Source organism: Vigna angularis, chromosome 1 (assembly GCF_016808095.1).
Source record: "Vigna angularis cultivar LongXiaoDou No.4 chromosome 1, ASM1680809v1, whole genome shotgun sequence".
NCBI lineage: Eukaryota > Viridiplantae > Streptophyta > Magnoliopsida > Fabales > Fabaceae > Vigna > Vigna angularis.
The window spans coordinates 6,889,945-6,912,131 of NC_068970.1; the positions used below are offsets into that span (position 1 = coordinate 6,889,945).

At 29.9% G+C, this 22,187-nt stretch overlaps 3 protein-coding genes across 4 annotated transcripts; 2 read left to right on the forward strand and 1 right to left on the reverse strand.

The window, feature by feature from the left end:
* Positions 1 to 9,330: 9,330 nt before the first annotated feature.
* On the forward strand, positions 9,331 to 11,349 carry LOC108321560 (glutamate receptor 2.8-like). 2 transcript variants are annotated; one of them, XM_052868621.1, is made up of 4 exons: positions 9,331 to 9,748; positions 9,854 to 10,178; positions 10,269 to 10,684; positions 10,776 to 11,349. In XM_052868621.1, exons 1-4 carry the CDS (start codon positions 9,413 to 9,415, stop codon positions 11,139 to 11,141), a joined length of 1,443 nt encoding a protein of 480 aa, XP_052724581.1. In that variant the 5' UTR covers positions 9,331 to 9,412; the 3' UTR covers positions 11,142 to 11,349. The 2 variants fall into 2 exon arrangements, with proteins under 2 accessions (XP_052724581.1, XP_052724584.1); XM_052868624.1 differs by having other exon boundaries at positions 10,275 to 10,684.
* Positions 11,350 to 15,853: 4,504 nt separating this feature from the next.
* Positions 15,854 to 17,982, forward strand: LOC108321564 (glutamate receptor 2.8). The gene is made up of 4 exons (XM_017553353.2): positions 15,854 to 16,224; positions 16,333 to 16,657; positions 16,754 to 17,163; positions 17,420 to 17,982. The coding sequence occupies exons 1-4, from the start codon at positions 15,886 to 15,888 to the stop codon at positions 17,780 to 17,782; spliced, it is 1,437 nt and encodes a 478-aa protein (XP_017408842.1). The 5' UTR covers positions 15,854 to 15,885; the 3' UTR covers positions 17,783 to 17,982.
* Positions 17,983 to 19,622: 1,640 nt separating this feature from the next.
* On the reverse strand, positions 19,623 to 21,953 carry LOC108321565 (glutamate receptor 2.8). The gene is made up of 4 exons (XM_017553354.2): positions 21,555 to 21,953; positions 21,122 to 21,446; positions 20,616 to 21,025; positions 19,623 to 20,293 (listed from the first exon to the last, which is right to left on the reverse strand). The coding sequence occupies exons 1-4, from the start codon at positions 21,930 to 21,932 to the stop codon at positions 19,934 to 19,936; spliced, it is 1,473 nt and encodes a 490-aa protein (XP_017408843.2). The 5' UTR covers positions 21,933 to 21,953; the 3' UTR covers positions 19,623 to 19,933.
* Positions 21,954 to 22,187: the final 234 nt, after the last annotated feature.

The window sequence follows — 22,187 nt, forward strand, 5'->3', positions numbered from 1 at the left end:
TCGTCCAAGATTTAGGACGCTCGTCCAGGCCAGAGAAGAGGACGCTCGTCAGATTTCAATTTATCCAGATGGTCCGCGCCGGGCGCGACTTTTTGCGAGAGGCTCGCGCCCGGGCGCGACTGAGAGGGCGTCGGGCGCGACTTTTGCTGATGTGTCAAATCCAGCTTATTTAACCCAGAAACGCGAAGGGGTTTGAGTCTTTGGTTATTTGGAGGCGCGATTCATTGAGAGGAGAGCTTGGAGGGCTGCTAGGGTTCGTGGGAACACTCCCTTCTTCCTCTTAGGTTCTTCATCTTCTTCCGTGGCCCTTTTGTAAGCTTAAAGGCTCTTCTTTCGTGGGAACACTCACCGGTTTATTACTTGAACGATTCGGTGCACTTGCCGAAATCGAGCCTAACAAGTTTTTGGACTAACAATGTCCATATGACCTAATTCTTTGACTAAGGCTACTAGCAAAAAATAGCTCCACAAGTCTGGATCACAAGACCATTCTGCTCTCTCTCCTTCAAATTTTAACTGTCCATTATCATCACTGACAAAATCTCCACAATGGTGGACCACCACTTTAATACGTTCCTCATCCATATGAACAAGTTTCTTTTATAACCTATACATTATGGGGGTTAACAAATCTTTGGAATATTACAGTCCTACCACTACGGGAACACTCACTCACTAACTAAACACTCTCTAACTAAACACTCACACCGACACAGACAGGGGGACAGGGAACAAAGTAACATCCCCACTAACGAAACACTCACAGACAGGGGACCACTACAGCTGATAAACAATTCAACAAACAAAATTCGGGACCACAATGTCTAAACTACAATGTAACAATTGAATATGCAAAATGGGGACCACAAATCATTATAAAAATTGTTACAGACCAAAACAAAAACCCAATTGTCGAAGACGCACATGTTCGTAAAAGCAAAAAGACATTTATGTGTTCAAACAGAAAATCAAAGACGAAACGAAATACCTTACCTTAGTTCGCGTCAACTATCGGCTGGATTCTCTTCGTCTTGTCCAAGATTGCATTTGGTTATCGTTTTCCGCTTCGTCTCGCAACAAGGAAATGAAATCCCCAATTCCAATTTCAAATCCCTATTTCTGATATCCCTAAACTGAATAAAGGGTACTAAATAATGTCACATCATCATTATTTATTTAATCAAAACACTCCACGTAAGTCAGCAACACACATCACCACATTCTCTATGCACCACGTGGCCTTAATTTAACTATGTCTCACACCACTTAACGGTTAGGGTACAATGTGTTCATTTTTACAAAAATTATGACCCAATTCAAACAGTTGAAAACATGAGGACCAAAATGAGATTTTCATACAAAATTAAGGACCAAGGGAGAGTTTAAACCATTATATTTCTATAAACATATTAGCTTGTTAAACCTATAAATTATTTTAAAAGTTGATTATATTCAAAACTTAATTATAAACTTAAAAATATTTATTATTATTTTTTATCTTTAAATATCTTTTAATAAGAAAAAAGACAAACATCAACTCAGACACAAGTTTAAACCTAGTAATATATAAAATGATTGTTTTGATAACGGCATATATTTCACTACCTATTTTATTTATATAGATATAAATTATTTCATTAACTATTTTATTCTCTAAATTTTGTTTCTATTTTTATAATTATTTTTAATAATATATAATTTTAAAATTTAATAAATTTTTTATTTTAGTAATAAGTAGAATAATTATGTTTTTATTTTTTTATAACCATAAGGTAAAAGTGAACATAAACAATGTGTTTTCACGGGTAGTTATTAAAGATAATTGTTTTTATAATTATAGATATTTACAATTATTATATTACTATTTTTTAAAATAATAGAATGTAAAATATTTACCACGCTATAATATAAATCTAAATACTCTTTTAATTTTTAAAGTTAAGATAATTTTTATTTTAGTATTCTTAAAACCTAAAGGTGCACTACTTTTATTAAACACAAATACTAAAGTTAACTTTATTTTTTATCTGAAGGAAATCTTAATTTTAATTTTCATATAAATTTTAGTTATTTATACTTAATAAAAATTGTAAAATAAAATTTGGTTTTCTTTAAAAGATTATGTTATTTTATTGAATAAAAAGTATATGATAAAACATGTTATTATAGTTTTGCATTGTATAAAATTTCCTAAATAAATAATTAAATAAATAAATTGGAAATGTTTTGTTGAACTATTTCATATGGAATTTGATAGAACATTTTTAGATTTTTAAAAAAAAATATGGTAAAGCATGTTATTATATTTTTGGTTTAATAGCTTTTTTTGTCTTCATATTTGCTTATTTTTCTCAATCAGGTTCATTCTTTTAAAAGTGTGTCAAATTAGACTTTACTTATTAAATTTTGCGTCAACGTCGTCCCTTCCATTAAATACTCACAAAGTTAACTTTTTCTACTTTACTTTTTTTAACACAGCAGCTTTTGTCAATTTTTGTAGCATAAAATAATTAGTTTTCATTTTAAAATATTGTAAAAACAACACCACTCTTAATTCATTTATTTAATGTTTTCTCTTAATTCATATATTATATAATATATAAACTCGTAATCCCCACCTTCTTTTATATATATATATATATATATTAACTTAATACATTATCCTTTGCACCTAAATAGATCTTAGATCTCTACTTTTATTCATAGCACAAGTATACTTATAACCCTTTTTTTTAATAAAATAATTCTCAATCCAAAAGACCCAAAAATTCCTCCCCTGCCAAGACAGCCATGGACCTATGGCAGGACCGCCTTCACCCTTCTTCACCTTCTCTTTCCACGCGAGGCAGCCATGGAGCAACACCAACCTTCGAGCATCCTCCACCTGGGAGAAGCCATCACATTACGTTTTCGATGTCGGCAACATCATCAACACCACCGACACCACCTTCTTCTTCACCTTCAAAAAACGTGTAAGAGCTTTTCCGTTGTTGATTTTGGGGTCGATCTGACTCTAGACCAGTTGCATTGTTTCAAAATCTCAGAGAGTATGGTTGAAGATAGGATTGAAAATGAAGGCCAACGTGGAGGTCTATGTTGTGGTGGAAGAAGATGCATAATGAGTTATTTATTTTGTATTATGAGGTGTGAGATTAAAGAAGAAGAGGAAGAAGAAAAAGACTGTGTGTTGAGCATCTGCAATTAAAGAAGTAGATGAAACGTTTGTGTTATTGATGTAGTGAAGAAATGAAGAATGTTTTTAACGTTTTAAGGAGTGAAAATGAAGTTGTATTATATGCATCAGTGTCAGCCCATTTTAATTCTAGTATTTTAATTCTTATTATTTATTCTTTTATTTCAAATATTTAATGTTTGGTTTAATACTTTTAAAAGTGAAGACAAATTGATGTGCTGCATTGTAGGAAAGCAGAAAAGAGATAAATTGCTAGTATTATAATTTTTATTGTTTTTGTTATAATTTATAATTATTCAAATATTATTTATTAAATAATTTTTGTTGTTAATTTTTTTATTTCTTTAGTATTTTATTATTAATTCATATTTCATTACAAAATGCTACGAATGAATATTGGTTAGTGTTAACAACTAAATAAAGAAAAACAAAAAGCTGCATACTTTATTCAGTTCATACAAGAATATAAAAAAAATGGAAACTGATGTACAAAAAAGTAATCAAGTTCCAATATACGTGGCTTAATATTGATTTGCTGTACACAAGTTGAATGGATGATGTATGCTTTGATCATAGCATATTATAATAGCATTGTAACATATGCTATATGTTATATATTGAATGTTAGAATACGAATTTCGAAATGTGGCTCTATATAACGGACTTTCGAATTGTGTACTAACATCTTCGTGAAAGACTCGGTTAATTTCTTTGAGCAGCTTTCTCCTCCCAGAATCAGCAGCAACACAGCATGGCGACCACGATGATATAACTTCTTACAAACAAAACTTAATTAAACAAAGAAGAAACAAATCGATAAACAGTGAAGAAATGAGATAGCATACATACATGCATAGGGTTATATAATATTAGTAAGGGTGGTTGGGAGTTAAAAAATCATTAAATTACCATTATACTTTTTTCATATTTTATTAAACGAAGGACAAATTTGTCCATTAGGAAGTGTAGGATGAAGTCAGCGAGGTGCAGGGAGGAACACTTTCTGTTACGTTGTAGGAAAGCAGAAGAGAGAAAAAAAAAATTAACGTTATTTGTACATATTTAACAGAAGGGACGACGTTGACGCAAAATTTCTTAAGTGAAAATCAATTTGACACACTTTTAAAAGGAAGGACCTAATTAAAAAACATAAACAGAGACAAAAAAGACTATTAAACCTATATTTTTTTATTGTGTAAAATTTTATCAATAAATAAATTAGAATTGTTTTTTTAACTTTTTTTTATGAAATTTTATAGAACATTTTTGGATACTTTTAATTTTTATCTCATCATTTTTAACATTTATAATAAATTTTAATGTATTTAAACAAATTTATCGATGACTAAAAATATCATTCTATTATACTCTAAAATTAAAATGTAATTTATGTATTAAAATATATGTTTACAAAATAATATTTGATGAAATTATTTATCTGCTCGTATGATTTTGTATAAATATAAGTTATATAACACTACTAAAAATTTTATTTTTAACGTCAATTATATGTGTATGTTCTTTAACGGCGATATCACTATTTTATTTTCCGTTAGTAAATCCACTGACATAAAATTTATCATCATAAAAAAATATTTAATTTCATTAAATACTTTTGTATTATAAGTGACAACTTGATCCAAAAGTTTCTCATCTTTAAATATAAACATGTATAATCATTAAGTAATTATAGAATGAAGAGATATAAAATAGTACAAAAATAAATAAATTATATATACAAAATTGGAACCAAAATATAAGTTCTAAATTATGTCCGAATAGATCATTGAGCATGTATAATTATATAATAACATTTAGGCTTTGTTTTTTTGAGTGGATTTGAGGGGATTTGAGAGAATTTGAAGATAAATTTTTTTGTCGTTTATTTGAGTGAATTTGAAAATAAAATTTGTGAGGATTAGTATAGAATTGTATTGACGTGACAAATTAAAAAAATTTATTTCCAAATTCACTTTCATTTACCTCCAAATTTACTTAAATAAACGACAAAAAAAATTTATCTTCAAATCTCTTCCCTCAAATCCACTCAAAAGAACAAGACCTTAGTTATTTTCTTCTTATATCATATAATACGTATTATTGCTGCATAATTATTTTCCTATTTCTCATTTAATCCTAATCTATTAAATATAACGACATAACTAATAATTAAAAAAATTTAAGTGATATCTCGTATGGGTTAGCCTTGTAGTCTTATTCCAATGCACCTAGCAGAGGAAAACCTAATACAATGTAAACCATATAATTAGTTTTCCATCGAAAAAGAAAAAAAAACAGTAACCTGAATTATATAAAGTACTCTTGCTATTCTTGCCTTGTTCAAGTCTCACTCAACATCCTAATCATAGACAATTAAGTAGAGCCAAGATTTCTTTCGAGCAGGACCAGTGACTCTTTCGAGCAGGACTAGTGACGCTTTTAGTGATATTCAGAAACAGAGTCGGAAAAACATGTAATTTTTTTATATAGGTAATAGTATATATATTTTCTGTTAATTTATTGATTTAATTTTTTAACATAATCATTTCTAAATCAAATTATAAAACAGTATTAATTTCTAGTTTATTTTTTAAAAATTTTATAAAATTATATTTATTTTTATTCAAATTTTTATACAAAAATGTTTATATTATATTAACACATTTTATAAAAACAATAATTTATTTGATTTTTTCTATAAAAGATTCTTGATATATGAAAAAGATATGTAGATATTATAAAAGGAGTTTTTAAGGTTAACTCAACCCCACAAAACCGGCTTGTAAGATGAGGTTTGTACCTCACTTGTATTATAATTTTGGTCTTATCTCTAGTCGATGTGAAACTTTCAACACACTCCCTTCACATCGAAGTATACACATCTCGAGCATGATAGTAGAAATTGGGTGCTACGTTAGTAGCCGATAATGGATGGAATAGAAATACCCAAAAAATAAGAAATATCGCTAGGATAGGTTTTAACCTGATACCATATTAGAAGTGAGTTTTTAAACCTAACTCAACCCTATAGCTTGTAAGATGAGGTTTGCACATCACTTATATATTATAATTTTGGTCTATATATTATAATTTTGATATTATCTCTAGTCAATGTGAAACTTCCAAATATGATCTTTTGTTATGATTATAAGTGTTGTTTTTGTAATTTATGATTACCGTCCATTCATATAATTATATAGTAGTAGAAATGATCAATGTCATTGTAAGATTAGGCATGAAAAATGTATGTGGAAAGAGTTTCTCATTTTCCATTTCCTCCTATACCATCTGTATCATATCAGATGTATGAATATTTTCTACTTAAGTGAAGAAACTACTTAATTTCTCCTAATAAAATACAAAAACTAGCATTTTTTATATAAATAAAGAGAAATAGAGCATTTGTGGATACTATCATTTTAAAAAAACTGTACTTGTTAGTATTTTACATATAATGGGCTAAAAATGAAGGAAAAAGCTATTCCAAACAAAAGTTCTCAAATAAACAAGATCAACATATACATATATACTTGATGAATATGATTCAAAATATAAACCTGGATGATAATTCAATGGAAAAGTATCTAATATGCAACTCTTCAAACAAACAAAAAAAATAAAAAAGTACACTCCAGATTTAGCTAGCCTTTTATAATTTTCTTCTATAGAAAACACAGTCTAAACACTTGGATATGCCTCATAATACTTAGCGACCTTTAAATATTAGTATAAAAATTCAAAGTATACCGCTAATATTTTTCAAAAATAATAGTAAAACATCATGAAAACAAGTCAAAAAAAATATAACTGCAGCAGTCTCTCTTTCACCTTACAGTATAGTTTTAATCAATATGTTCAAAAAATTTCAATGGCTTTAAATCATATTTTAGTCCCTTATATTCAACCCAATCTAGTAGTTCATTGATATAAAATGCTGGCTAACCAATTACTACATACAATGGATTTAAATGCTTATACTATCACCAATACTATTTTGTCAAGCATATATGTAAGAAAGAAATTTGTAAGTACATACTTATATAGAAAACAGAGTATCACTTTTTATACATTTTCAGTCAAAATGAAAGATATTTAATTTTGCTAAACATAATGATAATAACAATATTAACAAAAGCTCCAAGCGGGACAGGGGATGTATTAATGATGGATGATGAACTAAAATAAGCATGAAGACGAGTATTACAATAATGACTAGGCCCTTGCATCTCTCTGTCATCTTCAGTATTTATATATGTGTTGGTACGTGTATGTGAGTTCTGACTTACGCGTTAATTTGATATAGGGTTTGGACCACTTGGGACTTGTGAGCCTCAGCTCCAAATTCTCTTATGGCCGCACTCTTAGAATATGCATCACTAAACTCCACAAACCTTCACACTTTGACCAGAACTAATCTGCCATATAAACACAACTAACTATGTCTAAGTTTGACATTACACAGATCAGGTCCATAAAATCTAACCCTTTTTACGGCTACAGGCCCAGTTTAACACTTTCCAGAATGCATTCATAAAAGACAAACAGAGATTATAAATAAAAAGTATGAAACCATGAATCAATATTAATTATCACTAGAACATGGACAGTGAATTGAGGATAAAAAGAATTATAACAAGCTGAAACTTAAAAAATAACGTGAATAGGAACAGCTTTGTTCATTAGTTACAAAAATGTACAATTGATTGAGGATTTACGTGTTAAGGACGTGTTAATCTTCCACCACTTTTAAAGTGAAGTCATATGGAGTAGGAACAATCTCTGAAAGTGAAAAAAGAAGTCACCAGGGTGCTAATGACTTATGTGTAAACTTTTTTGGATTGAAGTGGTTCTGGAAATTATCAACTTTGAAAACCAGTTTTTATTGATAATGACTTCCTATTATTTAGAAAAAAATATTGAAATAAGTTAAACAATAATTTTGATAAATAACATAAACCGTATTGAACGGGTTCAAATTGTCCAATATCTCAACGATATTGCTAATTAAGCCGAGTTTCACTAATTCTACTTAGTTTTTTTTTATTATGTTTTGAATGTTATATATTTTTTTTCCTTCTTTTAAATTGCATTCGTAACGCTTATTCTGTAGGTGCCCCAATAATAGTGGAAAGTGTTGTCCCAATCCGAACGAACTCGTCGGACTCAAAATAGGCCTAGTAAAAAAAAATTCAATAAGAAGTTTAATATAAAAAAAGTAGATACATAATTATAACAAGTAAATCAGTTTTACGTGTTCAAAATATAAATTGAATAATGTTATTCTTTGATAGTTCGCGGAAGATAGTACCACCAAGTTACGCAATTGAGTATATAATTAAGGAATAAGTTGAATGCAGAAATAAAAGAAGAATATTGTGTATTTGATTTTATGTCGGTTATTTAGAATTATGTTAAATACCCGTCAATTTTTCTTAATTCTCGACTCTTCTTCCACAAGGAAGTGATATTAAAAATTGTGTTACAAAATCATATATATAGTTTGGACAATGATATTCTAAAAACTCTTTTTAATAATTTTTGGACAAAAGTAAGTGTTATTATTTTATTAATCTGTACATTTAAAATGGATCAATTATAAACAATCATAAACTATCACATATGTTGTAAAAAAATTATCAAAAAAAAAATTATTAAAATGATATTTTCCTGTATAGTTTACCCACCACTCATCAAATTAATTACTATCCTACGTAACTGTACTCTGTCGTGTAAAATTGGAAAAGTAATTTTAAGATGGTTACATAAAAAAAACATAATTCTTTTTATTAATAATTTAATTGGAATAAACTCACTTAAACACAATAATTTAAATATTATTGTATAAACTTAAAATATCGGATTATTGCCTGGTCCATGCCTAGACCGTTGAAGTCTTCACTGACAAAACAACACACACCACATCTTAACTTCACCATCAAAATTGCCAACTCTTTCTCTTTCCGAGAAACTGCCTATGGACTAACTGTTCCATCAAGTGGAGCCTTGTGTTTACTTTCAATGTTTTGACTTTTTTCACACTTGGTGCTGAATGTAATAATTAATATTATTTATTTTTCGTTCAATTCTTATTAGTTAAATAAGCGAAAACCTGCATTCTCCAACTGACTCACTCTATATAAAGAGGAAGGAGTAAACAACAATCTATTGTTGTTGTTGTTGTTGTCATGATTAAAAGTGCTTGCTAGTATTAACTACACGATGTGTAAGTGCTTCTCGTCCCTTTTCTCTCTGTTTTTGATTTTTTTGTTTGTGCTTCAACAAGCATCAACGGGGAATGCGTCAAATGCATCATCAGAGTATGAAGAGATCAAGTTGAGAGTAGGGGTGCCCAGGAAAAATGGTTTCCAACAATTTGTGCATGTAATTGGGGAAACTTCTCAAGAAAATTACAACATATCAGGATATTGCATGGAGGTTTTCAATGCCGTCATAACCCATTTACCGTTCAATGTTTCTCTACATGTTGAACCTCATGATATTGACTCAAGTGAGGGTTCTGGATACGACGCTCTTCTAAAACTAATTCCGTCAAAGGTTAGTAGATTTCATTCTTGTACATGTTTTTCTTTCATTTATATGTAGCCGGATAACCTGACGATGATTCTGCTTTCATCTTTGCTTAAAAATTCGACGAAATAGTATGATGTCGTGGTCGGAGATATAACCATCCTAGCCAACCGTTCGAAGTTTGTTGATTTCACAGTGCCTTATACTGGATCGGGAGTTAAAATGGTAGTACCTGTTCGACATGGGAGGGATAAAAACATGTGGACTTTTGTCAAACCCTTCAGTTGGGATCTTTGGTTGAGCATAATCATCATCTCTACCTTCATAGGGCTTGCCATACTCATCATGGAAAGAAACGTAAACGCTCTGCCTAATCAAGAGGGTTCTCCAAATCAAAAAAAGTTTCACCCTGCTACCTTCTTATGGTTTCCAATCTCACAAGCCATTCTTCCTGAAAGTAATTACACATATGCTGTTGATTGATGCTTTAGTCTTATATGATTTATATATGAGATTAATTAGCTTATTCGGTTTCAATATTTTGGAGTTTCAGGACAAGTAGTAGTAAAAAGCTGCTCAAGATTTGTGCTGATGGTTTGGCTTCTATTGGCGTTCGTCCTCATGCAAAGTTACACTGCGAACTTGACTTCTATATTGACCTTGGATCAACTGCAGCCAAGCTTTCTCAACGTGAATGACTTAAGAAAAGGGGGCTATTACGTTGGATACCAAACGGGGTCTTTCGTTCACGACGTGTTGGTTAAGCAATTTAAGTTTGACCCTTCTAAACTGAAGCCATACAACACCAGTTGCGAGTATCACGATGCTCTAAAGCATGGAAGCCAAAATGGGGGTGTTGCAGCTATATTCGATGAAGTTCCCTACCTTAAAATCTACCTTCAAGAATACGGATCCAATTACATTATGTCTGGCCCCAAATATAGAAATGCTGGGTTTGGTTTTGTAAGTTTCTCCTCTCCAATTCTCATTCTTGAACAAGCTTGTGTTTGGGTTCATTTTCTTACAGTTGTGTTAATTTGTACATTGTTTGCAGGCACTCCCTTTAAACTCGAATCTCACGGCGTACTTTTCGAGAGCCATCTTGCATGTGACTGAAAGTGATTTGATGAATGAAATTGAAGAAAAATATTTTGGGAAGAATGAAGTTGGTGAACAAAACTCGTCTGATGAAGCATCTTCTGCTCCTCTAAGTCTCAGCTTTCATAGCTTTGAGGGGCTGTTTTTGATTACAGGAATTTCAACTTTTTTTGCACTATTGATATCAGAAAGTGTTTTATGGCAAAAGCCCATTTTGATGGCTAAAGCATTGAGTCGAAGGTATTTGTCCTTCGTGGCGCCTACCACGGAAATACGCGTTCATCCAACTCATGATTCAACTCACGGTATAGAGGTCGTTTAGAAGACCTTCTTAAAGATACATTGATTCTTGCACATGCAAATTAAATTTGTGTATGTATAGGTGTCACAGGAAAAGTCACGAGAGTTTTCTTTATTTGTATGTATGTATGTATGTATGACAAAAATAGGAGGAACGAGTTCATGTTTGAATGTTTTTAGTTTAAGACTAACATTCATAATCATCGTACAACACTTAACTCTTTTGTAAATTCAATTGGATCTGACAGTTTAATTAAATGGTACGTTGATATTATATAATATACATCTATTCAGCGCATTATGATTTCTTAATTTCTTTTAGTTTTTTAAGTAATTAAAAAATAAATGTGCTGACTTTTCTTAGTTTCTATTTAATTGAATAAATAATATGAAAACAATTATATGCAAATTAATTTTAAAGTTGACTTAAAGAGAGTACAATCTCTTTAAACATATAACTTGAACAAGAAGTTGTTAATCTATGACAAATTCGTTGGATGAGCCATGTTTGTCTAGTTAGACAAAAGGTTTACATGTGTAATTTTATTTTTATTTGTATGTGTTTTGGTTTTTGAATTTTATTTTAAAATTTCTAAATTTTCTTAAAGTTTACGTTATTATATGGTATCAAAATTAATATAAACATTCTTTTATCTTATTATATACATTTGTATTCTTTAAGTCAAAATTCTCTTGGTTTTTGGATTAAAATTCTAATTATTATCAAAATTAATATTTTTATGATGAATATTCATTTAACTTATCAATTGGTTAGATTGTAATTTTTTTATTTTTATCTTATTCTATTTTTTTTTCTGATTTATTTTTGTTGTATTTTTTAAGAATTCAAATTCAGAAAAACAAATCATACTCTTATGGCAAAATCTTTTAGATAATTATGCACCACACTTATCTATCACTTCTTCGTAAATAGTTTTATTTCAATTATAAAAGATAGTATTTTCTTAAATATTCAGTTAGACTTGTTAATAAAATTATTAATTAAGCCCAAACAACATGTGGCCTGACATGATTATGCACTCCATTTTTTTTTAACTTTTTTTCTTCTTCGTTTGCGGTTTGACTTTCGTCCCGTGAAAGTCAATTATTGGCACAGTCATATGTACGCAAACTTAGATTATATTGTTTCATATACATTATATCTAGTTTTTTTAAAGAAAATAGTTTATGGATATAACTACTACATTTTAAACCGTGCAAAAGAGTAATTTGTTAATAAATAGGAAATTTTCAATATTCAAAATTCATTTCATAAAAATCACTACTTTTCTAAAATGAAACTTCATTTACTTTTTTTTTTCAAAATTTACTCTCTTTTTTTTTTTTCAAATTCATCTTATGAAGATCCAATATGTCACAGGAATGCTACCAGGTATAGGAAAAAATAATTTATTGATCAGTTTCTATTAGCAAGTTTTTTTTTTCATGGGCTGGTTTTTCATTTGGGTGTTTGCATGCCCAATTGCAAGTGCTTGCATTTAACGTTTAATTGACAGAAATAAATATCTATTTTTCTATTAGTTTATCTTTTATTATATTAATATGGTTTTTATTACACGAGGACATATTGTTAACATAGACAATATAAATACCTTAAATATCAAATATTTTAGTTCTAGTTTAGTTATTATTTTGGTCTAGTTTGTTTTTCTCATGTTTTATATACCCTTTCTAGGGTCTTCTTCTATAATATGTAGCTTTGTAACGCACCGTTTTTCAAATTATATTGATCTTAATTTTTGACTCCTTGTGATGTGTTTACAAATGTTATAAACTTAATGATTATCCTTCCAATTATTTTTGCTATAGCACTCTTCAACATATCCATGATGTATTATTCGATTAGATTGACAAGTGAAGCATAAAGCTTCACATAAATTAAATTGACCCTTCTTACTTGAATAGTATAACTACTAGCTTAAGTTTTTCTCTAACTCTTCCAAACAATCAAAAGGGAAATATAGGTATTATTAAAAATAAAAATTAAAAAAATCAAAGACCACTAACATCCTTTTTTAACCAAATAACGAGAGGAGAAAAAAAATATCTTAATAAAGATTAATATACTTCACAATCTTCTTAAGACTATAAAGAGCAATAATATAGTTAGATTATTCTTTAAATTAAAAAAAAAGTTTAGAAATTTTGATTTTTGTAAAAGAAAAAATAAAAAATCTGACATTTATATGTAAACGTTATTTTTTTATTAATTTAAAATTAATCTTTTTAAGACCATATCTTAAAAATATAGATATTAATCATTTTTGTAAACTTATATGGAAATGACATTTCTAGAAGCTAACGAGTAATCTTCAACCTTTCGACGATAGTCGTCAATTCCAACATAAAATAGAGACTTTCTAATTCCCCATTGTTGACAAACTAATGTTGAATTGATTTGCCAAAAATAAAGATTTTTAAATAAAATTAAACAAACTATTATTAGTATTTGGATATGATTTTTTTTTATAAAGACAGTAGATGGTGAATTATCTTGTACTTGTGTCCGCCTATTAAATAAATGATTCAATTTTTTTTAAAAGTGCTCTTTTGGCCACCCATCAGATGGATACTTTTTTAATATCAATTTCAATCTGTTTACTTCTATATTTAAATTTGATCCATTCAAATAATTTAGTTTAAAATAAATATTTTTTATTTATTTTACCCTTTTAAATATTAAAGAAAGCTAAAAATATAAAAAAAAATACTAAAACATTAACTTTTCATTTTATAGATAAAGTGTTATAAACCTGAAACCAATGTATTTATTTTTAGGTTTAAATTGGTGATTGCTAAAACAATAATTTACTTAATATTTTAATTCACATGATTTGTTCATTATTTCCATGATATTTTTTCTGGAAAAACCTAACAAGTGAATCACATGAAATTGAAGAATATGTTAAATATGAAGCAAATATAAGAAAAATGCTGTGTATTTTATTATTTGGAGTCGTGTTAAAAATATTAAATGATTTTAAGTAAATAAAAAAATCATCCACGTATGGTTTGTGTGTGGCTAGCGTTGTAGGTTATGTGAGTAGAAATATTAGATTTCAAACTATATTATTATTTTTAGTCTGAGATACATGTAATGGATCTCTTTTAGGATTTAATTTTAGTTTTGATGGTGTTTATATTGTTTGTTTAGACATTTTCTCATTTGTTTATCATCATGTATATTTCTAAAATTCATTTATGTATGTAGTGTATTGTATGGTTGACCGATCTTGCTTTAACTCCCAAAATTCATATCAACAAATATGAGGACCGTCCGACCATACATGACTTGAGACTGAATGACCAATCTTGATAGCAGAGTACTTCTCAAGAGACATTTAAGAATCGAGATTAAGAGTAAATATCAATCAGTGTAATGAGCTGAAATTGGATTGTAATTAGAACTTAACTAATCTTAGTCTTATCTCAAAACTATAAATAGATATCAAAGGTAAAAGGTAAATGATTGAATTTATTATCAATTTAAGAATTTAGATTAATTACTAACTTAATCATTAGAGTACCTTTGAGAGGTACTTCTGTCCGATTTTGAGCATAGATAAAAAGGAATTTAGACTAAACTGAAACAGAAATCGGGGCAACAAAAGAGAAAAATTGTGGAAGCGTGTTTTATGAAATTATTCAATCCTTTACCCTAAATATGTAGATTCTGTCTTGTTAGTTCATCTGAATATTTTATTTGTATGTTTCATGTTGGACAATCTCTTTGTCTTGTTATTCTACTCAAGTTACTTCCCTTTTGTAACTTTTTGTTTGTGATAGTCCTTCCTCCCTTCGTTCTTATGTTTCACATTTACCACATATATTTCCTTAATAAGTCCAAAGAAATGACGTTGTTATTTCATCTCAAAATACATTGAAATATATAAAATGATTTAGTTCTTTTCCCTCACATCCAAATAGAAAACCAGATAGCATCATTACTTACCTTACACTCAACATTAACGCAAAACCACCTGTTGGCCTTAATTGTAACTCTCTCCTTTTTTTTATTCATATTTTCACAATTGATCAAATCATTTTTTTTTCTAGAAATATTAATCATGTGTCAAGAAATGCATATCAAGAGAAAACATTCCCAATTTTTAAACTAAAAATATTTAAATATAACTATACCACTTTAAAATCAGTTTTATAAAATTAAGAGAAACTAATTTTAGGAAGTGAGAGTGTATTAGTTTTAATTGATCTCGGTATAGGTTGACTGAGTCTATGACTGAAGTTGAAGTCACTATCTTAACCATGAAAAACTAACTATACCGTCTTTCTTCGAAAATGCTTAGCTTATCCCAAGCCCAGCCATATGTATACTTATTTTGACTTTCTTGATTTTCTTTTAACATTTTGAGTTGAATTTTCATATCAAACCAATACTCTTATTCCTTAACAAGCATTCTGTATATTAAATTTTAAAGGTATAAATATCAAACAAAAGGTAAAATATTTTAGAAAAATACAATTGGATGTTGATTGAACTCTAATTTGTCTGTATAATTTAATATTCCTTAACATGCAATATACAGTTTTTATATGGCACTTGGATGTTGATTGAACTCTAATTTATCTGTATAATATAGTTTAAAATATTTATGAATCCATTATTTGGCAACTAAAAAGCACTCTTCAATGGACTAAAACTCTATATAAAGAAGAAAAAGTGAACAACAATGTATTGTTTTCGTCCGATGATTAAAAGTACTGGCCACTACTCACTATATACGATGGAGGGTAAGTGTTTTTTATCTCTTTTCTCTTGTTTTTTACTTTTTTTGCTTGTTCTACTACAGGCGCCAAGTGGAAATGGATCAAATGATAGAATGAATAATGGAGAGATAAAGTTAATAGTAAGGATACCCATGAGCGATTTCCCTCAGTTTGTGGATATAGTTTGGGAGCCTTCTCAGCAAAAGTACACGGCATCGGGATATTGCATGGATGTTTTCAATGCCGCTGTAACCTACTTACCCTTCAATGTTTCTCTACGTGTTTTACCTGCGGTTGTTGACTCAAGCCAGGTTTATAAAACACACCATGCAAGTCCAAAACAAATCTTAACAGAGGTTAGTAAAATGTACCTTATATATGCTTTTAGTATTTAAGAAAAAAATAAAGCCACAAAATCTGACAGTTAACTACTTTTACTTTACTTGAAAATATGACAAAAAAAGAGCGAAGTTGTGGTAGGAGATGTGACGATCCTGGCCAACCGTTCGAAGTTTGTAGATTTCACAGTACCATATATTGCATCAGGTGTTAAAATGGTAGTACCAGTTAAACACGGGAGGGATCAAACCATGTGGACTTTTGTTAAACCCTTCAGTTGGGATCTTTGGCTGAGCATAATCATCATCTCTACCTTCATAGGGCTTGCCATACTCATCATGGAAAGAAACGTGAACGCTCTGCCTAATCAAGAGGGTTCTCCAAATCAAAAAAAGCTTTGCCCTGCAACCATCTTGTGGTTTCCATTATCACAAGCCATTCTTCCTGAAAGTAATTACACATACGCTGTTGATTGATGCTTCAGTTTTATATAATTTATATATGGGATTAATTATCTTTGTTGGTTTCAAAATTTGAGATTTTCAGGAGAAGTAGTGGTAAAGAGCTGCTCAAGATTTGTGCTGATGGTTTGGCTTCTACTGGCGTTCGTCCTCATGCAAAGTTACACTGCTAACTTGACTTCTATATTGACCTTAGATCAACTGCGACCCAGTTTTCTGAACCTTAATGATATAAGGAGAAGGGGTTACTACGTTGGATACCAGTCTGAGTCTTTTGTTTACGATGTCTTGATTGACCAATTTAAGTTTGACCCATCCAAACTAAGGCCGTACAGAAACATTGCTGAGTACCATGATGCTCTAGAGCTTGGAAGCCAAAATGGGGGTGTTGCAGCTATATTCGACGAAGTTCCCTACCTTAAAATTTACCTTCAAGAATACGGATCCAATTACGTTATGTCTGGCCCCGAATATAGAAATGCTGGGTTTGGTTTTGTAAGTCTCTCTTTTCTAATTCTCTCATTCTTGGACAAGCCTGTGCTTCGGTTCTTTTTCTTTAATTTGTTCTATTTTTTGTTGTCGTTGTAAAACTAATAAGACTAAACTATACCAGACTTTTTAGTTTTAGCACATATATTGCTTGTTCTATTTATAAGTTTCTCTAAACACATAATAATACAGAAGTCATAATTAACTCGTCTATGCAAAATCTGACTGTGTCTTGTATGTGTTATTTATGTTATATTTCCAGGTATTCCCGTTAAATTCCAATCTCACGGCTTACTTTTCGACAGCAATCCTGGATGTGATTGAAAGTGGAATAATGAATGAGATTGAAGAAAAATATTTTGGAAAGAATTATATTGGAGGAGAAGTTTCGTCTGGGGAAATATCTTCTGAAACTCTCAGTCTCAGCTTTCATAGCTTCTCTGGGCTTTTCTTTATTTCTGGGATTTCTACTTTGTTAGCGTTATTGGTTTCAGAAAGATTTATTTGGCAAAGGCTCATTTTGATGGCTAAAGCATTGACTGAGATTATGTCCCCAATTCCTCTTCTCAAGAAGAAAACACGTACTCATCCAATTCATGATTCTACTCATGGAACGGAGGCTTAAGACCTTGTCGAAGATAGATTCCTACATTCGGATGTGTCTGCCTGAAATTGAACATTTGTTATGCTATATTAAATTGGGAAAGAATACAGCTTTGAAGATAGACAAAATAGATTTTATGTTTAATTTGTAAAAAAATAAGATAAAACTTGAATGTGTATAACACTCTCTATGTAAGGCTGACATTTTTGTTCTTGTGTTTATTGAAAAGTAAAATAGATACATAAAAAAAATGCATATCAAAATGGATATACTATTATTGTAAACCTTCACTAAGTCTAATATATATTGTGTTTGAACCCTGCTAATGTATATATTTATTTTCATTGCAAATATTTATATAAATATATATTTTTCATTTTCTTCTAGTTTTTAATAATATTTTTTTTGGTGGTAATAATTCTTATATTAACCAATATATTGAACATCGATATGAATTAAATCAAAATAAGTAAAACCTATACAGGATAAATTATTAATGATTCATAAAAGAATACAATGAAAAACAAAATTGAAAAGACAGCATATATTCTTTCATCAGTCATAATAAAAAATATCAAACTCAAAGTATGTTATTAATCTTATACTATAATTTAAAATATATTAGATCCAGTCAATTGTAAACACAAGATACAAGTCGTATAAGAAATCAGGCCGCATCATTCAATAGTCAATTTCAGTAGTTATTTGTTTCATTGACATAAGTTTATTAGATTATTTATAATTGTTTAATTTATTGTATTAGTTTATGATTTAATTATAAATGTTGAATATATTGTATTACTTTTTGATTTTATTTTTTGTATGATAAAAGAGGAGAGGAAGCTCTATGTGTGCTAGAAACCAGAGAATGCAAGAGGAGAGGAAGAGAGAAGCGAGAATAGAGAGAAACAATTAGATCAGAGAGAAATATGTGTCCATAAATTTGCACTTGGCACTGAAAAAGTTGTTTTCAAAGAAATCTTTGACCATTCTTTTTTTTAAATATTAAATAGTTTTAAATAGAGGTGATTCGGATATGGTTTAAAAATTTGGAAGTGTAGAATGAAGGGGTTGAAGGTGCATGGTGAAACTCCCTAAGACTTTTAGAGATATTTTGATGGAGTTTTGTAATGAAAAGTTTTTTGGTTTTATGAATTTTTCCGGCCTCAAACCCTATATGGATAAGAACCAAACCATATAATAGGCCCAATTGATAATTCCAAACCTAACCAATCAAAAGTGATTAAATAGTCGTCATCGTCGCTACTTACTCTTTAGACTTATTCTTCTTGTATTTATGACTATTAAAATGGTTTGTATCTACTACCTACATACTGTGTTCTGTTTGGATTTATCTGTGACTATTAAAAAGGTTGTATCGACTACCTACATTGATTGTGTTATGTTTGGACTTGTTCTTCTTGTATTTATGATAATGATAACAAAGGTTGTATCTAGTGTAAAATTAGTTTTGTATTTTTCTTTGTAGTAGTTTAGTCCTTTAATATAATCTTGACTTATGATACATAGATGACTTTCTACTCACAATTGATTGATATTTTTGAGTATGACTGATGAAAGGATATATGCCGTCTTTTCAATTTTGTTTTTTCATTGTATTCTTTTTTAATTATGAATAATTTATCCTCTATGGGTTTTACTTATTTTGGTTTAATTCCCTCAATGTTCAATATATTGGTTGATATAAGAATTTGTTACCACACAAAAAAAAAATATTATTAAAAACTGGGTGGTTTAGAAGAAAATGAAAAATATAAATTTATATAAATATTTGCAATGACAAAATATATATTAGCAGGGTTCAATAAGTACACAAATTATATTAGACTTAATGAAGGTTTATAATAATAGTATATCCACTTTGATATGCATATTTTATGTATCTATTCTACTTTTCAATAAATACAATTATAAAAATGTCAGCCTTACATAGACAGTGTTACACATTCAAGTTTTATCTTATTTTCTTACAAATTAAACATACATTCTATTTTGTCTATCTTCAAAGCAGGATTTCCCAATTTAATATAGCATGTTAACAAATGTTCAATTTCAATTTAATTAGAAAGGCAGACACAGAATGAGACGTCCATTTTCCATAATATATAAATAATCTCCGAATGTAATAAGGAATCTATCTTTGACAAGGTCTTAAGCCTCCATTCCATGAGTAGAATCATGAATTGGATGAGTACGTGTCTTCTTCTTGAAAAGAGGGATTGGGGACATAATCTCAGTCAATGCTTTAGCCATCAAAATGAGTCTTTGCCAAATAAATCTTTCTGAAACCAATAACGCTAACAAAGTAGAAATCCCAGAAATAACGAAAAGCCCAAAGAAGCTATGAAAGCTGAGACTGAGAGTTTCAGAAGATATTTCCCCAGACGAAACTTCTCCAATATAATTCTTTCCAAAATATTTTTCCTCAATCTCATTCATTATTCCATTTTCAATCACATTCAGGATGGCTGTCGAAAAGTAATCCGTGAGATTGGAATTTAAAGGGAATACCTGGAAATATAACATAAATAACACTATACAATAAGTGCACTCTATATAATTCGCATTTGATTAACTAAATTACTTCACTCAAGACAAAGTCAGATTTTGCATAGACGAGTTAGTTATGACTTCTGTATTATTATGACTTCTGTATTATTATGTGTTTAGAGAAACTTATAAACAGAACATGCAAAATATGTGCTAAAACTAAAAAGTCTATAGTTTAGTCTTATTAGTTTTACAACGAAAACAAAAAATACAACAAATTAAAGAAAAAGAACCGAAGCACAAGCTTGTCCAAGAATGAGAGAATTAGAAAAGAGATACTTACAAAACCAAACCCGGCATTTCTGTATTCGGGGCCAGACATAATGTAATTGGATCCGTATTCTTGAAGGTAAATATTAAGGTAGGGAACTTCGTCGAATATAGCTGCAACACCCCCATTTTGGCTTCCAAGCTTTAGAGCATCATGGTACTCGGCAATGTTTCTGTATGGCCTTAGTTTGGATGGGTCAAACTTAAATTGGTCAATCAAGACGTCGTAAACGAAAGACCCAGACTGGTATCCAACGTAGTAACCCCCTCTCCTTATATCATTAAGGTTCAGAAAACTGGGTCGCAGTTGATCTAAGGTCAATATAGAAGTCAAGTTAGCAGTGTAACTTTGCATGAGGACGAACGCCAGTAGAAGCCAAACCATCAGCACAAATCTTGAGCAGCTCTTTACCACTACTTCTCCTGAAAATCCCAAATTTTGAAACCGAGAAAGATAATTAATCACATATATAAATTATATAAAACTGAAGCATCAATCAACAGCGTATGTGTAATTACTTTCAGGAAGAATGGCTTGTGATATTGGAAACCACAAGATGGTTGCAGGGCAAAGCTTTTTTTGATTTGGAGAACCCTCTTGATTAGGCAGAGCGTTAACATTTCTTTCCATAATGAGTATGGCAAGTCCTATGAAGGCAGAGATGATGATTATGCTCAACCAAAGATCCCAACTGAAGGGTTTAACAAAAGTCCACATGTTTTGATCCCTCCCGTGTTTAACTGGTACTACCATTTTAACACCTGATGCAATATATGGTACTGTGAAATCTACAACCTTCGAACGGTTGGCCAGGATAGTCACATCTCCTACCATAACTTCGCCCTTTTTTGTCATATTTTGAAGTAAAGTAAAAGTAATTAACTGTCAGATTTTTGTGGCTTAATTTTTTTCTTAAATACGAAAAGCATATATAAGGTGCAATTTACTAACCTCTGTCAAGATTTGTTTTGGATTTGCATGGCGTGTTCTATAAACCTGGCTTGACTCAACAACAACAGGTAAAACACCTAGGGAAACATTGAAGGGTAAGTAGGTTATAGCGGCGTTGAAAACATCCATGCAATATCCAGATGCGGTGTACTTTTGCTGAGAAGGGTCCCAAACTACATTCACAAACTGAGGGAAACCATCTCTCATGGGTATCCTTACTATTAACTTTATCTCTCCATTCTTCATTCTATCATTTGATCCATTTCCAGTTGACGCCTGTAGTAGCACAAGCAAAAAAGGTAAAAAACAAGAGAAAAGAGATAAAAAACACTTACCCTTCATCGTATATAGTGAGTACTGTTCAGTACTTTTAATCATCGGATGAAAACAATACGTTGTTGTTCACTCCTTCCTCTTTATATAGAGTTTTAGTCCATTGGAGAATGCTTATTTAGTTGCCATTAAATAATGGATTCACAAATATTTTAAACTATATTTATCTTTTATTTGATATTTATATAGCTTTGAAATTTAATATACAAAATGCTTGTTAAGGAATAAGAGCATTGGTTTGATATGAAAATTCAGTACAAAATTTAAAAAGAGAAACAAAGGTCAAAATATTGAAAGTGT